The sequence below is a fragment of the Myripristis murdjan genome, chromosome 8 (assembly GCF_902150065.1).
Source record: "Myripristis murdjan chromosome 8, fMyrMur1.1, whole genome shotgun sequence".
Taxonomy (NCBI): domain Eukaryota; kingdom Metazoa; phylum Chordata; class Actinopteri; order Holocentriformes; family Holocentridae; genus Myripristis; species Myripristis murdjan.
The window spans coordinates 3714273-3735000 of NC_043987.1; the positions used below are offsets into that span (position 1 = coordinate 3714273).

A 20728-nucleotide genomic window follows, 5' to 3' on the forward strand; every position below is an offset into this window, starting at 1 on the left:
GCTTCTGATAACAGCCCAACAGCCTACGCTTCAAATGATATCTGTGTTTGTTGGTGCTTTTTCTGGTAATGACTGAATTCAGACATATTATTGAAGACTGAAATTAGCCTGCATGGCCGGGCCTTATTTTGTGCCAAAACTACCTTTTACTTGGTTTGAACACCTCATGGTTACCTGCTAGAAATGAAGCCAGTTCATATCTTTGTTTTCTGTCATGTTTAAACAAATGATTATGATAATTAGACCTCCACTCCCTGTCCATGGTGCTGAAATATGATATGATGAAAGTCATTTTCTCTGCTCTCTCTTACTCACGCATTACAGGCAAACATTAGGCATTATGAATGTGAGAAAGAGCTATAGGTCTGTTATGTCTGTCTTTCAATAGCATAGTAGCCCCGTCTATTCAGGCTGTGCAAAGACTGAATCATGAAGTTAATAACTTGAAATTTAAATTAATAGCCTCGGCTTTTATTTGCTGCAGTGACTGAAAACAACCAGCCTTTATTTGGGACAGGCGTCTGTGAGAGACCTGCCTTTAATTCCTTTTGGACAAAACTCTTGCTCAGCTAAAATGGGGAATACAGTCAAAGTGTTTATTTTCAACCAGTATATAATAAATACATGTATGAAAATGAGGCTAGTAACATGTAAATTGATTGACTGCAAATGATGATAAAAGGAAACTGACAGACAGATGGCGGAAATTAACTATTTCACAGACAAAATCCATCAGGCCTCTGCCTGTTCTGTTGTACTGCTGTACCAGGGCTGGGTTGGGTGGGGTGTGTTATGGTGTGATGCTTCAGGGCCTCTGTATTTCCAGGTCACATGCCTTTTCATGCCTGTTATTTTGAATTAATCTTTAGATACATCATACAATTCATAAACTGAAGGAATGTGTCACTCTAAAAGTTATTGACATATTGACACATACAACGACAGCTTCCATCGCTGTCTGTGAACACAATTTCCTTAGCAAACTTTTAATAGGAGAGACAGTTATTCACAATCACGATCATTTTATCTTATTTTGTACTATTTTTAACTGTTATTTTGTTTTGTTTTGTTTTTTGTTTTTTGTTTTGTTTTTTGGTTGAATTTCATATGAACACATCCTTATAGGGAAAAAAAAAACAATATTATTCATTACTGAAACTGAACTGTATCTCCACCATTCAGTGTTCGATAAGCCTCTGTCACTGTGTGGTTGGCAGTGGTAACACAGGGACACACACTGCTGACGCACCATCAGCTCCAACGTTGCTTCTGGAGGCTGGGGATAATTGCTGCATGCGCGCTCCAGCTGTGGAGAGTTGTACCGCGCGCGTTCGCGTGTCAACGTGGCGGTTGGAAGCCAATTAAAAGTGCCCGTGAACCCTTTACTACAGTCGTACACTTTTCATTGGTTAGAATCCCTGTCCGGCCCTCGCCGATTGGCTATCTGTAGGAAGGCGCCCGCCCCTTTAACTGTAATATTTAAAGAGACAAGAGTGCCAACGCGGACTGAGCTGGTCCTCTGAAACACACAGCCTGAGGGAGGCGTCGCAGCAAACTCCACAAAAGTGGTGAGTTACTTTTACTTTGAAGGTAGCTACTCTCGTCCGTGTAAAAGAATTTGAAAAATGACTTCTTTTCACTTTCTGTTGTTAAACCTTGGCATGCGGTTTGTGCATTGCTAAACTTTGAGCCATCCTCCGGCTGGGCCTGTTAGATGTACTCTCACTGTGCTCTGTGAGGAGAAATCTGGCTCAAAAGGATGATTTGTGCAGTTATGGCTGGGCTCAGAGCTCATGTAGGCTGGAGGGCTGGAGAGGAAGAGTGAGTTTCCTTGAGTCCAACACTTTTTCTTATGAGTGTAAAACTGTTTGTGTGTTAAAATGTCACTGAATATAAATGCATACTTTGCCAACTACAGTAACCTGTGTTTCTGTGCACAATCTCTTTGTCCTGTGCCCCCATTTTATATCATATCATCTCTCTCTCTCTCTCTCTCTCTCTCTCTCTCTCTCTCTCTCTCTCTCTCTCTCTCTCTCTCTCTCTCTCTCTCTCGCTCTCTCTCTCCTTTCTTAGACAGTCAAGATGTGGCTGAGGCTACTGGGATCATTCTTCCTACTGGTGGGTGTGGCCTTCGCTGTCCCTGCTCAGGAGAAGCGCATTCATCGCCATGGCGACCTGAGCGATCATGCCCATGATGACTCCCATGGGTTCCAGTATGACCATGAGGCCTTCCTGGGCAAAGAGGAGGCCAAGACCTTTGACCAGCTCACCCCCGAGGAGAGCAAAGACAGGCTGGCGTAGGTGCTACTGACGCCTCAGCAGTGTGATTATTACATTATGGAAGCACTCACCCTAAAACACTGTTAAAAACCAGACTATTGGTGATGTAGCTTACATTTCTGGCCTAGTTTTAATGTTTGGTGGTGTGTTTTTGTTATTTGTGAGGATAACTGTCCAGTCAGACTAGTATTAGGTCCACCTGTATGTTCAAATGCTGGTCAATGCAGCAGCCATAAATTCTACCTTTTAACAAAGTTTATAATGTTCAGTTTTTGTTGACATTGTGGAGAATGTGCCAGTTTAATTCTGTGTTTATTATTGAGGCTGTAGTTTACAGAGGTTGCTACTGGACTACAGTAGCAGACCTCTGCTACTGTAGTCCAGGCAGGGGCAGAATAGTGGAAACAGCTGTCAATAAAATGCAGTCGTCCAACAGCAGCACTAACTATGAGCTCAATGCCAAACGTAGAAGTGAATGAACACCTCTGTTACTGTGACAACAAGACAAGCTGAGCATTATAGGCAGCAGGAAAGGAAACTTTATGGCACAACAGCTGGACTGGATTGGATTTGGTTGTGTTGTCGGGCCTAAAAAAGTGGGTGCATAATGCTGTAAATTTGGTTTGCTAGGTTTGTGTGATGTCACTTTTATTTTGAAATTTGGTCTTGGCATGTTCGAGGCAGTCCAAGTTGTGAAATATTTAGTCAGTCATAATGTTGCAAGGTTAATGACCAGATAATCATGTTGGTGCCTGTTCATGCTGTGTGGCAGAGCATCCTGACAAGCTGTATGTATGAACATCTCATTACAGCCAGCTAATATTCCTCTTTGGCTGACTGGAAGCATAGACTCAGACAGGGGTCAGATGAGATAATCAAAGCACAAATCATTTCATTAATCATATATGTTATTCACATGCCATAGCAGAGTTTTTAAGGGTAAACTCACTACTGTCCCCCGGGACCGGGTTCTGTTTGATTTAACATACTTGCAGTTGTGCTACTCCTTAATTTCTAAGCATGATTTGCTGGCCGCAGTTTCATTTTTGCATGTGAAACACAGCTGGAGGCTTTTGCTAGAGTGATGCCTAAGCCATGGACTCTTTGGAGCCAGTAAGGCAGAAGGTAGGGGACTTCTGCAAGCTCCTAGGCTGGGCTGATGTAATGACAGCTATCTGTTGCCCAGGGTTTGAATTTGTGGGACAGTGAACGTGACTGGCATTAAAGTGATGTTTGTATCTGAGAATGCCTCTGTCATCTCTTTAGTGTAAAGCGATCACATGCCAGGTGGGGCTATGTTCAGAGTACTGACATTCTTGCAAGAGTTTTGGGTGTTGAAGTCGTGCCTGTTGCATTGCCTCACATATTCACATGGAAACACCAACATGAGAAAATTACAGAGAGCAGTTTCTGGACACTTTGAGGCTTGAAAGATCACAGCCTGACCCTAAAGCTAAACTTGACTGTAACCCCAACCCCTCCCCTGACTCTCCCCACAGGAAGATTGTAGACCGCATAGACACCGACAAGGATGGATATGTCAGCCATTCGGAGCTGCACTACTGGATCAAGCACCGTCAGAGGAGGTACATTGAGGAGAATGTGAACAAACACTGGAAGGAGTACGACCAGAACAATGATGGCAAGATAGCCTGGGAGGAGTACAAGAACACCACCTATGGCTACTACCTAGGTATAAGCTTTTGCTGAGACCTGAATTTATTCTAATGTGACATTTTGATCAGATTCCACATGAATATGAATGTTTTCTTCTAACTATTATTACGATCATCATCTGAGATGTAAGTGTCTTCCATAATCTAAATGCTGATGCTTCAGAGGCTCTTCTGCCTTGAAAAAAAATAATAATAATAATCAAAACAAATTCTGCAGGACACTTGGAATGAAAATTCACTTGGCAAGTTCAGTCCTAAAAAAAACAAAACTGCTGTGGTCTTAAAACCTCATAGTGGCAGAGACATACATCTACTCAAGATCACCATTACCTTCCTGTGAGACGTGTATGAGGCTCTGTGAGTCTTTTATAATGGAAATGTCTTGTATTTTTCTCACGTAGCTTATTTGTCAATCATGAGGTAACAAGTGTTGTTTTCTCCCATGTTACAGGCGTGCTTGCTGCAACAAGGACACTGTCATGACTCTTACCATTATTAACACTGTCTTTCCAGACGAGGAGTTTGATGACGTGGATGACAAGGCCACCTACAAGGCCATGCTTACCCGTGACGAGAGGCGCTTCAAGATGGCTGACCGGGACGGCGATGGTATCGCCACACGACAGGAGTTCACTGCCTTCCTGCACCCCGAGGAGTATGACCACATGAGGGACATTGTGGTGCAGGTACTGTTTACCCACCACGAGCTTCAATAACAATGAAATATTTAGCCTCTAGAGTCTGATGTTTCTGAGTTGCTAGACACTATTTAGATTCAAAATGTAGCTACTTAACACAGCGGTAATACTCCCCTGCTAATCTGAGAACAGACATTGAATACAACACGCTGGATTTGACAGTTTAGGAATAATTTTTTGGGAAGCCTTAATAGTTGTGTTTCCATACTAGAGTAGCTTTGCGAGTGCGTATACTCTGGCTAAAGTTTTATTCAGGATAATCTGTCTCTATTGACTCTTGATTGAGCCTCCCTGTTTAGAATAAATCAGTTAAGACAAAATTCCCCCTCTGTCTTTGACTGAGAGATAGTAGCCTACTTCTAAGACTTCTACTTCTAAGGAAAGAAGTGGTGATCTCTATAATAATAGTAATAGTGACATCAGAATGTACCCATAATGTGAGACTGACAGTGAGAGCCCTAAGTGATAAAAACATGTGATCAGGACCCAGTTACATGTTCAATATCAGACTCACACCAGAGTTCATGCCACATTAGCTGTACCACAAATACAAGCTTCCAACTGAGAAAAACCTGTTCATGTCAGCCACTGAGTGGTAGAATACATGGGCAATATTCACAGGATCCACTACGTCCCATTGACCCTCATGATTTGAGATAGAAATACTGCAGCAAATAATGTGGATGTGGGTGTAGTTGAGGTAGTTCCCAGTAATTTAATGGCAAGATAACATTTTGATCTCAAAGAGATCTTCATCAGGCAACAGTAACACAGATCCAAAAGAGAGAGCCATTGAGCCCACGTATTTGAAACCTCTTTTAATCCACAGGTGGTGGCAGGTATCACTTTACACATTGAGCACGTTTACATGCACACCTTATTCCTGTATTAACCGGAATATTCGCAATATTCCGGTTGCGCGCGTGTCATGTAAACACGCACCAAACCCGATTAAGGTCATATTCCACTTGGAGAGAGGGATATGGCATATGCCTGTTCCAACCGGAATATTGGGGCATGTAAACACCTTAGTCGGAAAATGCCCCGAACCGGAATATTCAGTCACGACTGTGCATGCTCAACTCGCAAAGAATTCTGCGTCTTTGTTGCTATGGTTACTGCAAGCGGGGCAAACGGCATGGCAAACAGCAGCAAGAGCCAAGAGCAAGAGTTTTAAGCAACAGGAATTAGTGTTACAATAGAGAAAGAGCAATACCAAAAAAACTGAAATGTTATGAAGTCTTAGGTTAATAATTATAATGTAATAAAACATTAAATATACCAAAGGAAATATAACAGACATAGAATAATCATAACAACAGTGAATACACACGTGAAATAAAATAGTGGGGATACAATAAACATTTAAATTTGCATTCCCTCATACAAAGATCTTACTAGTGCAATATTTCAACAAAGTACGTTGTTGTAAGAGTCTGACTCCATAAATGTTTTGTAATTATTAACCAGTAAGGTTGGACCACTGCATGAGACTTAAAGATGTTTTCTCATGTAGGAAACGGTGGATGACATTGATAAGAACGGGGATGGGAAGATCAACTTAGATGAATACATCGGTAAGTGTCTTCTTTTTGATTGACCACTGTGTCCAGAGACCTTTTTTCAACTCACAATAACGCAATAAATTTGAGATAAAGCATCCTAAAATGTCTGTTTCCTGCTCCTCAGGTGACATGTACACGCCGGAGGACGGGGAAAGTGAACCTGACTGGGTCCAGACAGAGAAGAAACAGTTCAAGGAGTTCAGAGATGCCAACAAGGTAAGATCAACAAGGTTCATAAAGGTTCACCCATCTAACAAAAAAACATCCCAGAATAACGTTTCCAAGATTGTCAAAATGTTGAGTCTCCTTGGGGAGTGCCACAACGTTCCCACAGCATATCTAAGAACCATCCCCAGAACATTCCCTTCCCTATGTTGTTTTAAATGATGACAAAAACAACCAAAAACAAACTATATACTCAGTGCAGTTTGGTAACTACAGCACTCAGTTCCTTCCTAATGCAGTTGTGTGGTTTTGTGTAGGACGGCTATCTGGATGCAAATGAGGTGGCCCACTGGATATTGCCGGGAGAAGTTGACCACGCTGAAAACGAAGCCAGACACTTGATTCACGAGACAGACACCGACAAGGTACACCTGCTTGCACCCCTGACCCCTGATCCCAGCAAAATAAATACATCTCTCTCACAAATCACGCAAACCCACAGCCTGCCAAGAGTTCCTAGTCACCTTGAGTTAAACATATATACATAAAGAAAGCATATCACACACCAACCCCTTAAACAGAAGCGTACTGATCACCACACAGGGTATTCACAGGGCCTGTAAAGTCTGAGTTTGATATGGCTGCAATTTAAGCCTACCAGATTTTAACCAGATTTTTCACACACCTCAGCCACAGGTTAGTCACTGCACTTTTGGCTGTCAGAGCTTGCCACCTGTGTTTCTGCTTTGATTTTGCGGGCAGTCTTTTTATTTGTTTCTCCTGGGCCAAAGTATTGGTAAGGAATTAGCTCCACTTGTTAGGGACTGTTTGGAGTGCACTGAAGCACTTCAGCATACCAAAACCAGCTAATCAACCAAACAAGCACACCTAAAAAAAAAAAAAAAAAAAAACTTGTGTAATAAATATCCTGCCACAGAACTTGAATGGAGCAGAACGGAGTTTCCCATTCAAATCAATGCAGCAGGATGGTCAGAGCATCAGCCGTTTTTATCTGTCACTGTCACTGCGAAGAGCTATGGCTATAGTTCAAACATTAAGTCTGGAGCATTGAGGCGTCTTGTGCACCAGGGGACTTGAGCATTATTGGACCTGTTGGTGGTAACTATTAACACTGACTTACTGCTTTTCACAAGTAGCCACAGCACAACATATCTACCTGGTCACTGAAAATTGCTATTTTCAATGATCATTCTACTCCATTCAAGTTCTGTGTCCCCTGCAATCATCACTGATTTAAAAAAAAAAAAAATCTGCACATGCAAAAAATAGGTTTTCACACAGCAATCATGCAAAAAAAAGCATGTATTTGGTCATATTCTGTGACAGTATTATATAGTGGAAATAATTTGGGGTAATGGCCTGATAATTACAACAAAATTATCTTTCTCTGGCTTTCTCTCATTACTTCTTTCTGTTCATCATGACCTCATAATATCCCTTAATTCCTTATCTCCCACTCTTTTTTTCTCTCTCTCTCTCTCTCTCAATCATGGCATCGATGATGGGTGGAATCTGATGATCCAACAACAGGACGAGAAAATAACCAAGAAGGAGATTCTTGCCAACTGGAACATGTTTGTGGGCAGCCAGGCAACCAATTACGGGGAGGACTTAACGAAGAGACATGACGAACTTTGATGTCATGGTCCCAGAGGACATTGGGTTTAGAGGGGGTTTTATATTTTCATATACAATGGAGAAAGCTGTTACAGTGGTCCGGGTGGGGGGGTTGACTGTGGGGTAGGAGTCATATCAGCACTGCTAAGTTTAGGGATCATATTTATACAGTCATCTATGGCACACACATTGCTTTTTGAGGTAATGGGAGAGTGGAGTTAACTGTTTACATATGCACACACACAAACAAGCAGTGCACTTTCGCACAGGTACGTCCATTCAAATTTAAATTCATCGCGCGAGCACACATTGCGTTCAGTGAGATTATCTTACACACACACATTAATTAAAGCCATCACAAGACCAGCGTACACTCGGTCTACAAACTCTTCTTGGAGAATAGTCTTATAGATGTCCTCAATCATACGAGGGTCTATTTGTCAGAAGGGGTTCTGTTTTCTGAAGCCAGGATGTGTATGAAAGACTACAAGGAATACAAGGAGAAAAGAAAAAAGGAAATAAGGGACGGGGCTGAACAGAGGAGATAAGTGTATTATTGTACACTGCTGAATGGTGAAAAAAATTAATCAGGGCATGGTTCACAAAAATTTGCCTGTGAATATGAAATAAAGCCATGTTGATTTTTCTACAAATGTATCTGGTATTAATCATTTGCAGATGCTTCAGCACTTGACTCTGAAGGAACATATCTCAAACTGTACTAGGCCATGATATTTGAGGAGCACGTTCATGCTCCACAGAGGATGAACCCTGTCAGTAGACATTTTTCACAGCAGCCAAAATGTTTTGACATAAATAGCAGGTAAACACAGGTGTTACTGATTACATTCATGAAGATTCTGTTCCAGTTCTAACAGAACCCTGGTGTTTTTCATGCTGGCTCACTGGAAAGGCTTGAATGGAACACAACTTTTACTAATAAACATAATAACAGGAAGATTCCACTTGATTTTGGTGGCGCTATGACCTCTCCTGTTCAGCTACCCTTTGGCCAAAATGTCAGATTTCATATCTTTAGAGCAGATCTCAGTGAAATTTGCTGAGTGTGGCATAGTCTACCACCAAGAGCATGCAGCATGTCGATTAGGTGCCACCATGACCTTTCCTCTAGTGCCACACTTAGGTCACAATGTCAGATTGATATTTTAAAATATACTGGGTAGATTTCAATGAAATTTATGTTAAGGGAAGTTTCAAATTTTGCAGTTTTTGTCCTCCCCAACTTTAAAATGAACTGGTGGTGGGCAGTCCCTGAAAGATGAAAATTTTAATCAGCTACCGTCAACCTCCACCAGCTGACCCCTGCAATCACTATGTCTGTCTTTTATACATGATTTACAGTCTAAATGAGTGAGCTAATTTAAATTTGCATAAGTCAAAATCTAACTTTGATAGAGTGTTAGGTTTTATACTGTAGTTACCTGGGTGAAATATGAGTCCACATTGTGCTGAAATCTCCTCATTAGTTGCTTTGTGCTCCTCGGATCTGCTAATCCACAATACTGGATTTGTGTCTCTGCATTCACTTCCACAGTGCAGCAAAACAACTCCCAAAGTAACACTTTTAGCACGTAAACCAGTGCAAACAAAGTGGATTATACCAAGATTAAAACAAGTCCTGGTACCCATTTTTGTGGAATTGATTACATTTACTTGTGAAAGTAACATCAGGCCATTTCTTCTTGGCACAAGGTTACTATGCAAAAGTTTCCTACCAGATCTACTTTCTAATACTAATAGGAAAATGTCAAGGAAAGAGTTCCTCAAAAAATGGGTGCCAGGACTTGTCATTTTTTGCACTGGCATAATCTCCTTTGTTTGTTTATGTACTAAAAGTGTTAATTTGGGATCTGTTGGAAGTGAATGGAGAGATAAAAACACATTATTCTGGATTAGCAGCTGGGGGAGCAGAGAAGGTGTTTCATCACCATGTGGAGTCATATAATGCCCAGGTAACTATACAAAGGAGCACTCTACCACAGCTCAATTTTGCTGTAAGTTGTGAGAGACTGGCAACAGGTGAGAATGGTGTGGGCATTTCAAAAATATTTGGGGAAAAAATCACTGCAATTAAGGAACATCTATGAAATGAGTTTCTGGGTAAAAAACAGTCTTTTGACAGAGTCAGTCATGTAATCTGGTACATCATATATGAATTGTTTTCCACATTTTATAATGTTTATACATTTAAGTTGAAATCAGCTTAAGTTTCCAGGTAAGCCAATGAATTTGTTCCACTGCATCCATAATTTTTAACATTTGCATGTTTTGATCAGATTGTTATAACAATCTATTAATAACCTTTATTACAAAACCAAAGTCCATAGTATTTCATTTGATTTATTCCCATAATTACATCCCTCCTCATCCTCTGCTGTGGTCTGTTTGTTAGGATGGTCGTCTTTCTCTGTCTGAGCTGCTGGACCAGGCAGACTACATCAAGACCAGCACCATAACTGACTACGGAGCCATGCGAGTAGATGGCCATGATGAACTGTGAGTGTTTCGTTTTCAAATATGCACAGGATCACAATACTGTTCTTCATGGTGTTTTGCAAATAAACATAGCTCAGAATGAACTGAAGACTAAGTCCTCACGTTAGTGGACCCCGACTGTACCACAAGACCAGCTCCATGATGCAAATGAGGTAATCCTGTAGAATGGATCCTGCAAATTTGCCTTTTACATCCAAAACAGTTCTGGTTCTGGAAATGGCTCAGTTCAAGATTCCTGGAACCAAGGTGCAAACTAAGGAGCCTGACAGGCTTCAGATTTAGAGGAATAAACTGTAACTCATGCTGGTAGCTTAGCTGTGCTGACTCTGTCCCACACAGCTGCTGCTCATGGAGAGGCCAAATGTAAAAAGTTTTTATTTGCACACATGTACACAAATGTGACGGAATCTGTTTAGTGTTGGCAAAAACATTTTAACCACTATTTATCACTGGACTACAAAGTTTCCTGGAAGTCGTCTTCATCTTCCCATGTCGTATAACACACACCTACTTGGTTCCCACTTGAGAAATACTGTTTTCTGGTTCCAGCGGAGAACCAGTCTTTTCGTTCAGGAACCAGTATATATTTGGTGGAAATGAAAAAATCAGTTCAAAATTTGGTGTGTGAACCAGAAAGGAACCGTTTCTTTGTTGGTTGAAAAGGGGTACTACAGGGTTATTTTTAACAGTTCTCATGTAATGCTAATGACGGCAACAAATGAGAAAATCTCATGTTTCAATTTGATTGTGTTTTGAAACTGAACTCTTTATATGCACCCATATAAAGTTTTGTAACATATGATCCCTCCCAACTAATCCCCAGCTGTGCTGAGTCACTACGTGGGCACCATCAAATAAAGGACAGAAAAAATGTGCACTTTTTTTTTTTTTTAATTAAACCTTTATTTAACCAGGTGAAAACACATCACAGACCATAAGACCAACACATAAAAATGATAATTATAAAAAAATATCAGCTTCTGAAAAACTCTTACAATGACTCTGGGCATGGCTACCTGTATGTCAGCTTTCTAAAGGACTTGAACACTCAAATACATGTTTTAAGTCATCAATGCATTTTCACATGCTGATTTCTTCATGTGTATTTTTCCAGGCATAAATCACCCAAACACACTAATCTGTATAATAATCTGGCTAGAACGCAGCGCCAAGTGTTTGTTTTATTCTGCACTAAAGGACGCATAAATCCTCAGATACTCATACTGTTATACATTATTAATTTGGAATTTAAAGTCCATTCCAGGAGTTTTGTGATGTTGCAGTCCCACCTGTTTGGTGTTTGCTTCAACCTACCTTTTGACAACCCGCAGAAGAGAGGAGAGAAAAACATTGCCTTGCACTGTACCTGGTTGTTCAAATTATAAAACCGCGGTTGAAGAGGGCACTGGCATCTCTGCCTCTTCCTGTCATCCTCAGAAACAATAAAAAAGTAAATACACCAGCCTAGGAATGCCAGGTACATCATCAATAGCTGGATTTAGCGGTGTAACAGTGTACAATGCTTTAGGAGTTTTTTTAGGCGGTGCTTGGATAAGTGTTCAGGTATTACACTGCACACAACCACACAAGGTATGACTGTTGTGAGCTCTCCCTGCCCTCTGAAGTGGGCTCCTGCCAACACTTCCCATGCCTCGGCTCCTCCGTCCTCTCACACTTGCATCACCGGCCGAGCCTCTTTGGCGGCAAGTCTGACCCCGGAGCCGGCAAATCCGGTTCCTCCCTGACAGGAGACACATCAAAACATCATCCCAATGAAGCCAAGCACTGCTGGGACAAATTATGGGATTTATCAACAAATAGTCAATCATTCAAACCCTTGCATATACACACATTCTTGTACTTGTGTCCTTGCGATAACCTTTCAAAAAATGTGATATCACTTCACTTCCCTCCTAGCTGTTATGTGGGACAGTAGTGATGCTATCTGCCTCTCAAATGATTGATTCCTCTTGTTAACAACATCCAGAAAGATCCAGTAACTTCTGCACCTCCTCCTTGTGATTCTCACAAGGACATAATAACAAAACACACACACACACACACACACACACACAGAGCTGACCCGTTGCAGTGGTATGATGTCTCTGTCGGACAGTTTGTCTCCGGTCACAGGATCCATCATGTCTTTCCTGATCAGCTTCTCCACACACTCCTGAGTCACCACTGCGCCCCTTGGAGATGAATAGGGGGAGGAAAAAAAACACGTGGACGCGGTGCAGACTGTAATCATGCGTCTAAAAACTAGAGATTTCTGAATGTTGTGGCCCCTTGCTGCAGAGCAAAGACACATGTGAATACGATGATACTCACGAGGGTCGGAGAACGGCGCAGGGAACGCTGTTGCCCAGTGTGTCTTTGGTTACTGCACACACATACCTGTCCTGAGGAGAGAGGAAAGGTTTGGACCATCATACCAATACCAACCACAAAAAAACAGATTCATATATACCGTAATATTATATCATGGTACTCAAGGTATAGCTAGCTATCAGAAGCTTCACTTCAAGTTCACTGCATGTAGACTTAATCCTTTGTTGAGTATGTGAAGTGTACTAGTGTAGTAGCACTTAGCTGTTTTTCTCTTGTTCCTGATCGGACTATGCCGGCTGCTGCTTCACACTGAGTGCTGATTTGAACTGACCTGGCGGGTAAGCAGGGCAACTCGGTCCAGGCTGGGGTCCAGGGGAGTGAAGCGCACTGTGATCAGCTCATTCATCTTAATGGGTCGTCCTGACATGGGACAAGACACAACCTTACTCTGCCGGACGGGGAGGTGGAGGAGGAAAGAGGACACTGGTTAGAGATGATGGCCACCATGGACACTTTCAGCTGTAATCACTGCAGTGAGGGTGAGATAGTAACATAGGACTGTTGATTGGCAGCTAAATGTAAGGTTTTAAAAGAACTCTGGATCAAAGAGCAGTTTAATCCTGGGCCACCCTGCTCCTCGCTGCTGTTGACATTAGACAGGACAAACAGACAGGGAACATCATGACATGCACCTTTACAGTGAACACACAAAGCCGAGACCAACTCTGACCTCAACTCTGATCCCACACACAATGGGACACAGAATTCACATGTAGACAAAAAGTGCACTGACTTACTTTTCAGGAATACAATCATATTTGTTTTTCTTAACATAAAAAGAAGTGCATGCATCCGCCATGAATCAGTGTAAACAGTGAAGCTCATTTCCAGGGCCTGGAAGGCTTCAGAAGCCACTCACTGGTTTCTTGAGCAGGGTGGGCTTGGCCTCGGGTGTCAGAGAGGGGATCCAGAAGCTGGGTAAGGCCTGGCTGGAGGTGGCCGGAGCTGCTGAGCTGCCGGCAGTGGAGCTGCTAGCCGAGCCCTCACCTGCTCTTTGTGCTTCACCGTCTTTGGCCTGGCCTGGAGAAAAACAACACTGCATCATACTGACATTTGAAATTGGGTCATTTTAGCAAATAAATACTGGAAATATTTGTCTGTCTCTAAAAGGACCATTAGAACAGCAATTATAATGTCCTGCACTTGATTGGCAGAGTTTACAGAACTGGAAGGTGTACTCTTTTATAAAGTTCAATCAGGGTAAACTGCTGAGGAATGCTGATATGAATGTGCTCAATATATAAATAACGACCTCTTCCAAGCTGGACAGGGGTTATGTTTTTACTTATTTTGCATCTGTTTGTTGGCAGGATATGTCAAAAAGCAATGAATGGATTTGCACAAAACACTACGGAAAGGTTGGGCGGTGTGGCGGTGGGCGTCTCTGATCACAAAAAGGCATGAAACTTCCAAACGGATTCACACAACATGGCCAAACTTTTGGAAGGCTTGGTCATGAGTTAAGATAGAGGCGATTCCGCTGACTGGTGTATGACAGAGTGGCCTTTCACAACAAAGAGCACAACCCCAGCAACAGAAATGCTCCCTTAATCTACCACACACATCACTGTTTAATGTTTATTTAATTTATTCAACACAAAATATTATCTTCAATTACAAGTGTGAAAAGTAAGAAGTGACAAAAGTTTAACTAGGTCAATAATGTGATGTGGAGATGGCAGATCTGAGAACTGCAAAGTGTGATGAATCTTTGGTGAATGTCCAACAAGTCGAGCTGGTCTACTTTGACAACTACATGGTGTTGACAGACATGCGCTCTAGTTTATAAATGTACTAGTAAATAGTTCTACAAGATATCTTTTTAAACTTTGTTTATCTTTATTGTGGGTGTCATACTGACCAACAGCTTTCTCTACCTTAGCAGATTCAGCACTAGTGTTTGAAAACCCCACGCCTGTTGACAGCCGTACAGCGTGAAGAAGACATACCCGAGGTGAACGGGTTGATGGGTTTGGACACGATGCTGTTCTCCTTGGTTTTGAACCTCTCCACTCTCTCTCTTTCCTCTGACTTGGACTCCAGCTGGCTGTCATTCTTCTGAGCCTGCTTCTGCTTCTCATAGGCCTGACGCATTGGAGGGCAGAAAACACAGGTCACATTTCTTCCACATAACAGTTAACATGACTAGTTTGTGTCGGAATAGCCAAATTTTCAACAGCAAAAATCCTTTCAAAATCAACTCTATAGGGCGTATATGTATCAGTGTGGAAACAATTCACACTTTCTTGTTAGACTGTAACAGTATGGTAGTAATAACCCATTTTCAGGTATTAAAGTTAGCACTGGTGTCAAAGTAAATGCTCTGGTTTGTGACAGCATTAAACAGGAATGAATAATGGTGACAATACTCAGCATGTATACAATAATATCTGTAATACCAACTGTTGGTTGTGGACATATACTTTGTGCACAAAAAACAATCAAGTCAAAGAAACCATTACCTTCATTTTTTTGGCAATTTCCATCTTCTGGTGAAGTATGTATTCCAGAATGGCCTGTTTTTCATACAAGTACCCATCTGGACTAGAGACAACAAGCAGAAACAAGAAACAAGACATTTGCAGAGGTTGACAACAAGTTTGTATGTATGTGTGTGTGTGTGTGTGTGTGTGTGTGTGTGTGTGTGTGTTAGTGTCTTCAACACATACGTCACCACAGGGTCCTGGCAGGGCTGGAGAGACAGGCAGCAGCAGTCAAAATCTTTGATGGCGTCTTTGCCCAGTCGGATGCTCTGCGTCCCATAACCAGATGCCGCTGGTCAGGAGGAAAACCACACGACATCAGCATGCTGTTACATGATTCACTGCAAGATTCTACACGGCAGTCAACAGGCCTTACTATCCACATTTTAAATAGTTTCGGAGGCATCATAATATCTTAAAGACAAGAAACATCAAGGTATAAATGAATGTTGTCACATTTTGGTAAAATGTAGCTGAGTATGTTTATCATCTGTCCCAAAGTGAAAGTACACTGTCCTGAATCTGAAACTAAAGACCTATCGTTTTAATCTGGCTTTTATTTTGAACTAAGTTTATAGCCTTGGTTCTTCAGTTTAATCATTGGTTTTCATATGTATCCTTATCCTTGTGTTTATTTTATTGGCTTGTATTCATTTGTTTTTAACATCATATAGTTTTTATTGTTGTAATTGTTAGTATTGCTATTCCTCACAAAAAATAAAATGGTATTTAACAGGCAGCAGGTATTTAACAAAGGAGACATCCTAGCCCCTCCAGCCTCATTTTAATGCCAGGGTCAGTCACTGAGGACGCATTTCACATCTGTCTAGGCACAACCATCTGTATACTTCAATTCCATCTGTATATTTCATATTCACTACCATCTGTATATTTCAGATTTCATATCTCATATTCTTAGGTTAGCCTTTATTGTATATTTTTTGTTTTTAGTCTTTATAGTATATATTTAGTCTTATTCTATTTTATTTAACTTTATTATTTGTTTACACTGATGCTGCTGTAACACAATAATTTCCCTGGTTGTGATCAATAAAGTATATCTATCTATCTATCTATCTATCTATCTATTAGATAGATAGATAGATAGATAGATAGATAGATAGTATCTACCTATCTATCTATCTATCATAGTATTTCCGAGTTTCATTGAACACAGCATCAGCTGATGTGTTATGGTCAATAAGCTGAGCAGATGGCGAACAGTCCTTTTGCAGACTACAGCTGCAGCTGCAGTCTGCTGTTAACCCGTCTAGCATGTGGTGCAACTTCATAACTATCTCACCTAAAGTGTGCTGCCACCTTCTTATTAAATCAAGCAGCTGATAGGAGTGCAGATTCCGTCATGTTTTTCTCTGTAATGCAATTACCTCAAAGTGACGCCATGAACAAAGTGACGAAGAAACCATCTAACTGTATCTAGAGATATCTGAAATCATCTGCCAGCTTCAGAAAACACAGTTCTTCAATAACACAGCTGCCAAGCCAGCACCTTCCTCCCTATCAGACAAGCCTTATTTACAAACACTGAAGCCTCCAGGTTAGCCTGACGTTAGCTAACGATACAAGTATGAAAACCCGGAGTAAACTGCCTTATCAGATAATACTGAACTTAGCCTTGTGACTTAAAGCAGTATTTAATAATCTGACTAGCCTTCGATAGCAGCCAGGTGAGTCCTGTTGTTAAATACTGCATTTGAGTGGCAGGGCTGTGCTACACTGTGCTAGCGTTAGCCTCTTAGCGGGCTAGCTTGACCGGCCAGCAGCACGTCGCTGTTAGCAAAGCAAGACATGTCTCAGTGCACAGCTCTGCTGCTGCTCCTCCTCCTCCTCCTCCTCCTCCTCCTCCTCCTCCTTACCGGTGTCCTTCTTCTTCTCGTGGTATGTGTAGACGGCTCCGGCCGTGCAGTTCTTCCCATGGCGAGTCATTGTGCACTTTAACAACTTCTACCTGCTATCTGGTGTACGCTGCTAGCACTGCGCCTGTTCTTCTTCTGCTGCTTCCTCGATTAGAGGTGGTTGATATCCAGCTGACAGGTGTATCACTGCCACCTACTGGACTGGAGGGTGGACAGAGAGTCCAGCAGGAGTCTATGGTATTCATTATAACCTGTTCAGTAACCGTGTCCCGTGAGAAAATAAAAACTTTTCAACTCTTGCTACAGTTTGTTTGTTTCCAGCATGAAGTCGTGACATGCTACATAATGCACATACTTTTTAAAACAAAATTTCAATGAACATATTTCATATTTCTTTTCCTATTTCTGATCACTTATGCTTATAATGTATTATTCTCTTGGGAATTTGAGCAACTTAACCCATTCCCCTCGGGGATCAACAAATTATTTCTGATTCTGGTTTCTGATTCTGATTGTGATGGCCTGGTGAATAAAATCATGAGGAATGCAGTTCAATCTGAAATTCTTTAAGGTTTCAAACCTTTACACACGCGCGCGCGCGCGCGCGCGCGCACGCACACACACACAAGAACGCACCGCAACCGACTGCAAACTGATGAATCTGATTAGTTTCATACTCTAATCTTCATATGTGTGAGCTGCACTGTGTGCAAAGTCTTGTCTTGTTGCACCATGTATTCAAATGTGGACTTGTATGACTTAATTGTAATTACATGATTTTGTTATAACTTGCTCCTGCTGTTTTGTTAAATTATATTTCCTGCATATGTCACTGTGTATCTTAAAATAGTCTTAGTAGTGTCTTTGTAGTCTCTGTTTGTGGGGTAGACAGCATCTAGGCTGGGAGTTAGAGGAGAATCCACTCTATTGACAGTCTTCCTTTGACTTTAAAGGGATAGTACACCCATTTGTTTTTTAAAGCCGTTCTATAGGACAGTAGTGGTGCAATCTTGCTCTCTTTGTTACTGAGTGCTGGATACTGGCTGGGTGCTCCAAATGCTAACTGTTAGCTTTCTGACATTGAGATTGTTATTTTTAAGAGTGTTAGCTGGGGGGAAGTCCATCTCAATGGCAAGAGGCTAACAGTTAGCATTGGGAGCATCCAGCCAGTATCCAGTACTCAGTAACAAAGAGAGGAAGATAGCAAAAGTTAACTTTTTCAAAATGTGTGAACTATCCCTTAAAGTCAACCCACTGGCCCTCAGAAATACTGCATGTCTCCTCTTCCTCTAATTTAATGTAATGTAAAGTAATGGCAATGTACTGAGTCTGGTGACCATTTTAAAACCAAACAGACAATGAAAATGTCTTATTTATTTTGTTATCCCTGTTGTGTTTGAGGAGCACTTCATACATGTCATCTTCACTGAAAGAACTCCTCAAACCTGCCAGTCAATAACAATAAACAAATATATTTAGCAAAGTTCTTCTCTTAACAGTTTCTGCTCAGTGTTGTAAAGTAAACTTGTTTGTAATGTTCTCCAAAAAAAAGAAAGAAAGAAAGAAAAATGACAAAAATTATGACAATCATGAGAAATCTCAGTGACGTGACAGTTCTGTAGGTGAAGCACATGATTTTGGCCACACGGTGGCAACTCGGCGTGCCGCTTAGTCATCGTCATCATTATCAAAGACATCAGCAACGGTCCTGTGGATGGAGAAACAAGGTTATTCCAAAAGTGTGAGGGGGAAAGGCTGGCAGTTCATGTACCAAGAGTCTGTTCAGTTGAAGTATAACTTACTTGTAGATTGACCCAGTCACCTCATCAACAAAACCACCTACAGAAAAAAAGAAAACCACAATGGTATAAATGAGCTGATGTTCTGTTGCAACCAAAAAAAGAGTTAATCCAACATTTTCTCGATTCTAATCATCTCTGGTCACACTCACCGGGTTTGCAAACAGTCTTGCAAACAGGACAGACGTGGCAGTAATTGCACATCTGTGGAAACACAGACAGAGTGGCGGTCAGCATTTTAAACAGTTCCACGGTGCGCTGGCACTCAAACACACCGTCAGGGATTCAGTAAACTCTATCAACACCTCAACACACACACACACTCACGTACACACAGCTCAAATAAATGTGTGTGTATGTGTGGTGCCCACATCCCGGCCTGTGTAGAAGCGAGTGAGGAGCAGCACTGTACACTGAGAGCCTGCTGTGTGTTTGTCATGAGGAAAAACACTTGAACCAAAGTAACCAAGAGTACCTGAATAGATAAAAGCAACATTAAAACAACACATAAAAATGAAAAAAAAAAAGTGTATATATATATATATATATATATGTATATATATATGTATATATATGTGTGTGTATGGCTGTTATTTCATTTCACCCCTCAATGATTGTCTACTACTGTCCTACAGAGCAGCTGTGGGTCAAGCGACATAATATCACATTTTTCAAAATGGGTGAACTATCCCTTTAAGAGTTACACCTGTGCGCTTGTGTGCATCTGTGGTAGACTTCTACAACTAACACACAGATGTACATGCATACATAGGACTTTTGGAAAATAAAGGTGTGTGCATGAGAGTGTGTGTGTGTGTGTGTGTGTGTGTGTGCGTGCGTGTGTGTGCTTGTTGAAGCCTTTTCCTCCATCATAAATACACATATCTATACATGTGCAGACACACTTGTACACAAATCAGTGCCACTATAATCCATTGCGCATTTTATTTTACTGTTCAGTTTGAACACTTCGACCTGTGTGTGTGTGTTTTTGCGCGCATGTGTGCACAGAGAGAAATACAGAAAGTTTTAAATCTCATTTGCAAACCTGAAACAGTTGGCTTGTGGGTAAATTAATTTTAATTTTTCATTTTCTTGTGCATAAAATGATGCAGGACATTTTTTCGCATGCATGTGATGCTGCAGCTATCAAACAATGACATCTTGGCTTTGAATACTTCACACAACAGGTCAGTGTGATGTCACTTCAATGAAAAGTTGCAACCAGCAGATTCACAATATGTTTTGTGACATTGTATAATATGGAAAAGAAATGCTTTGATTGTGCTTTTGAGCCTTTTAAGGACAAATTTCAGGAAAAAACGTTGCTCAAGAAGACAGAGGCATATTAGTTGAATGTGCAAAAGTATGGAGGATGTGAAAGCTGGTTCTGATTTTGTCTTGCATGTAAATATGCTCTGTCTGTAAACTGCTGCAGTCATCAAATGTCACAAAAGTGTGTGCTGGTGGAGTGTGGTTGGCTCACCTTGCAGTCGGCACAGTGCTTAGACTTGTCTCCTTCTTTACAAGGGCATTTATCACAAATGTCACAGTGCTGGAAGAAAGACAGGCAGGCTTAGCAAGGGCAAAACTAAAGATCAGGGCAGCAAGGACTATAATCAAAGTCACCTATACACAG

The 20728-nt window shown here is 41.3% G+C and overlaps 4 protein-coding genes across 4 annotated transcripts in view; 1 reads left to right on the top strand and 3 right to left on the bottom strand.

The window, feature by feature from the left end:
• Nucleotides 1-1510: 1510 nt before the first annotated feature.
• On the top strand, nt 1511-8672 carry rcn3 (reticulocalbin 3, EF-hand calcium binding domain). The gene is made up of 8 exons (XM_030058320.1): nt 1511-1568; nt 2074-2297; nt 3780-3973; nt 4470-4642; nt 6171-6231; nt 6344-6435; nt 6702-6809; nt 7936-8672. The coding sequence occupies exons 2-8, from the start codon at nt 2083-2085 to the stop codon at nt 8041-8043; spliced, it is 951 nt and encodes a 316-aa protein (XP_029914180.1). The 5' UTR covers nt 1511-1568; nt 2074-2082; the 3' UTR covers nt 8044-8672.
• Nucleotides 8673-11429: 2757 nt separating this feature from the next.
• Nucleotides 11430-17459, bottom strand: nosip (nitric oxide synthase interacting protein). The gene is made up of 9 exons (XM_030058321.1): nt 17291-17459; nt 15600-15705; nt 15393-15474; nt 14880-15015; nt 13790-13950; nt 13202-13318; nt 12871-12941; nt 12623-12731; nt 11430-12280 (listed from the first exon to the last, which is right to left on the bottom strand). The coding sequence occupies exons 1-9, from the start codon at nt 17358-17360 to the stop codon at nt 12209-12211; spliced, it is 924 nt and encodes a 307-aa protein (XP_029914181.1). The 5' UTR covers nt 17361-17459; the 3' UTR covers nt 11430-12208.
• A 1499-nt stretch (nt 17460-18958) lies between these two features.
• The window catches only part of LOC115363952 (protein PFC0760c), a 5195-nt gene continuing 3425 nt past the window's right edge, over nt 18959-20728 (bottom strand). The window contains exons 3-6 of the mRNA XM_030058322.1: nt 20576-20644; nt 19242-19293; nt 19093-19129; nt 18959-18998 (exon numbers count right to left, since the gene is read on the bottom strand). Of these exons, the coding sequence (XP_029914182.1) occupies nt 18959-18998; nt 19093-19129; nt 19242-19293; nt 20576-20644 (198 nt within the window). The remainder of the gene's footprint in view (nt 18999-19092; nt 19130-19241; nt 19294-20575; nt 20645-20728) is intronic.
• trpm4a (transient receptor potential cation channel, subfamily M, member 4a) overlaps nt 19905-20728 on the bottom strand; it is a 46797-nt gene continuing 45973 nt past the window's right edge. The window contains exon 29 of the transcript XR_003928621.1: nt 19905-19936. The gene's annotated coding sequence lies outside the window, so the exon portion shown is untranslated. The remainder of the gene's footprint in view (nt 19937-20728) is intronic.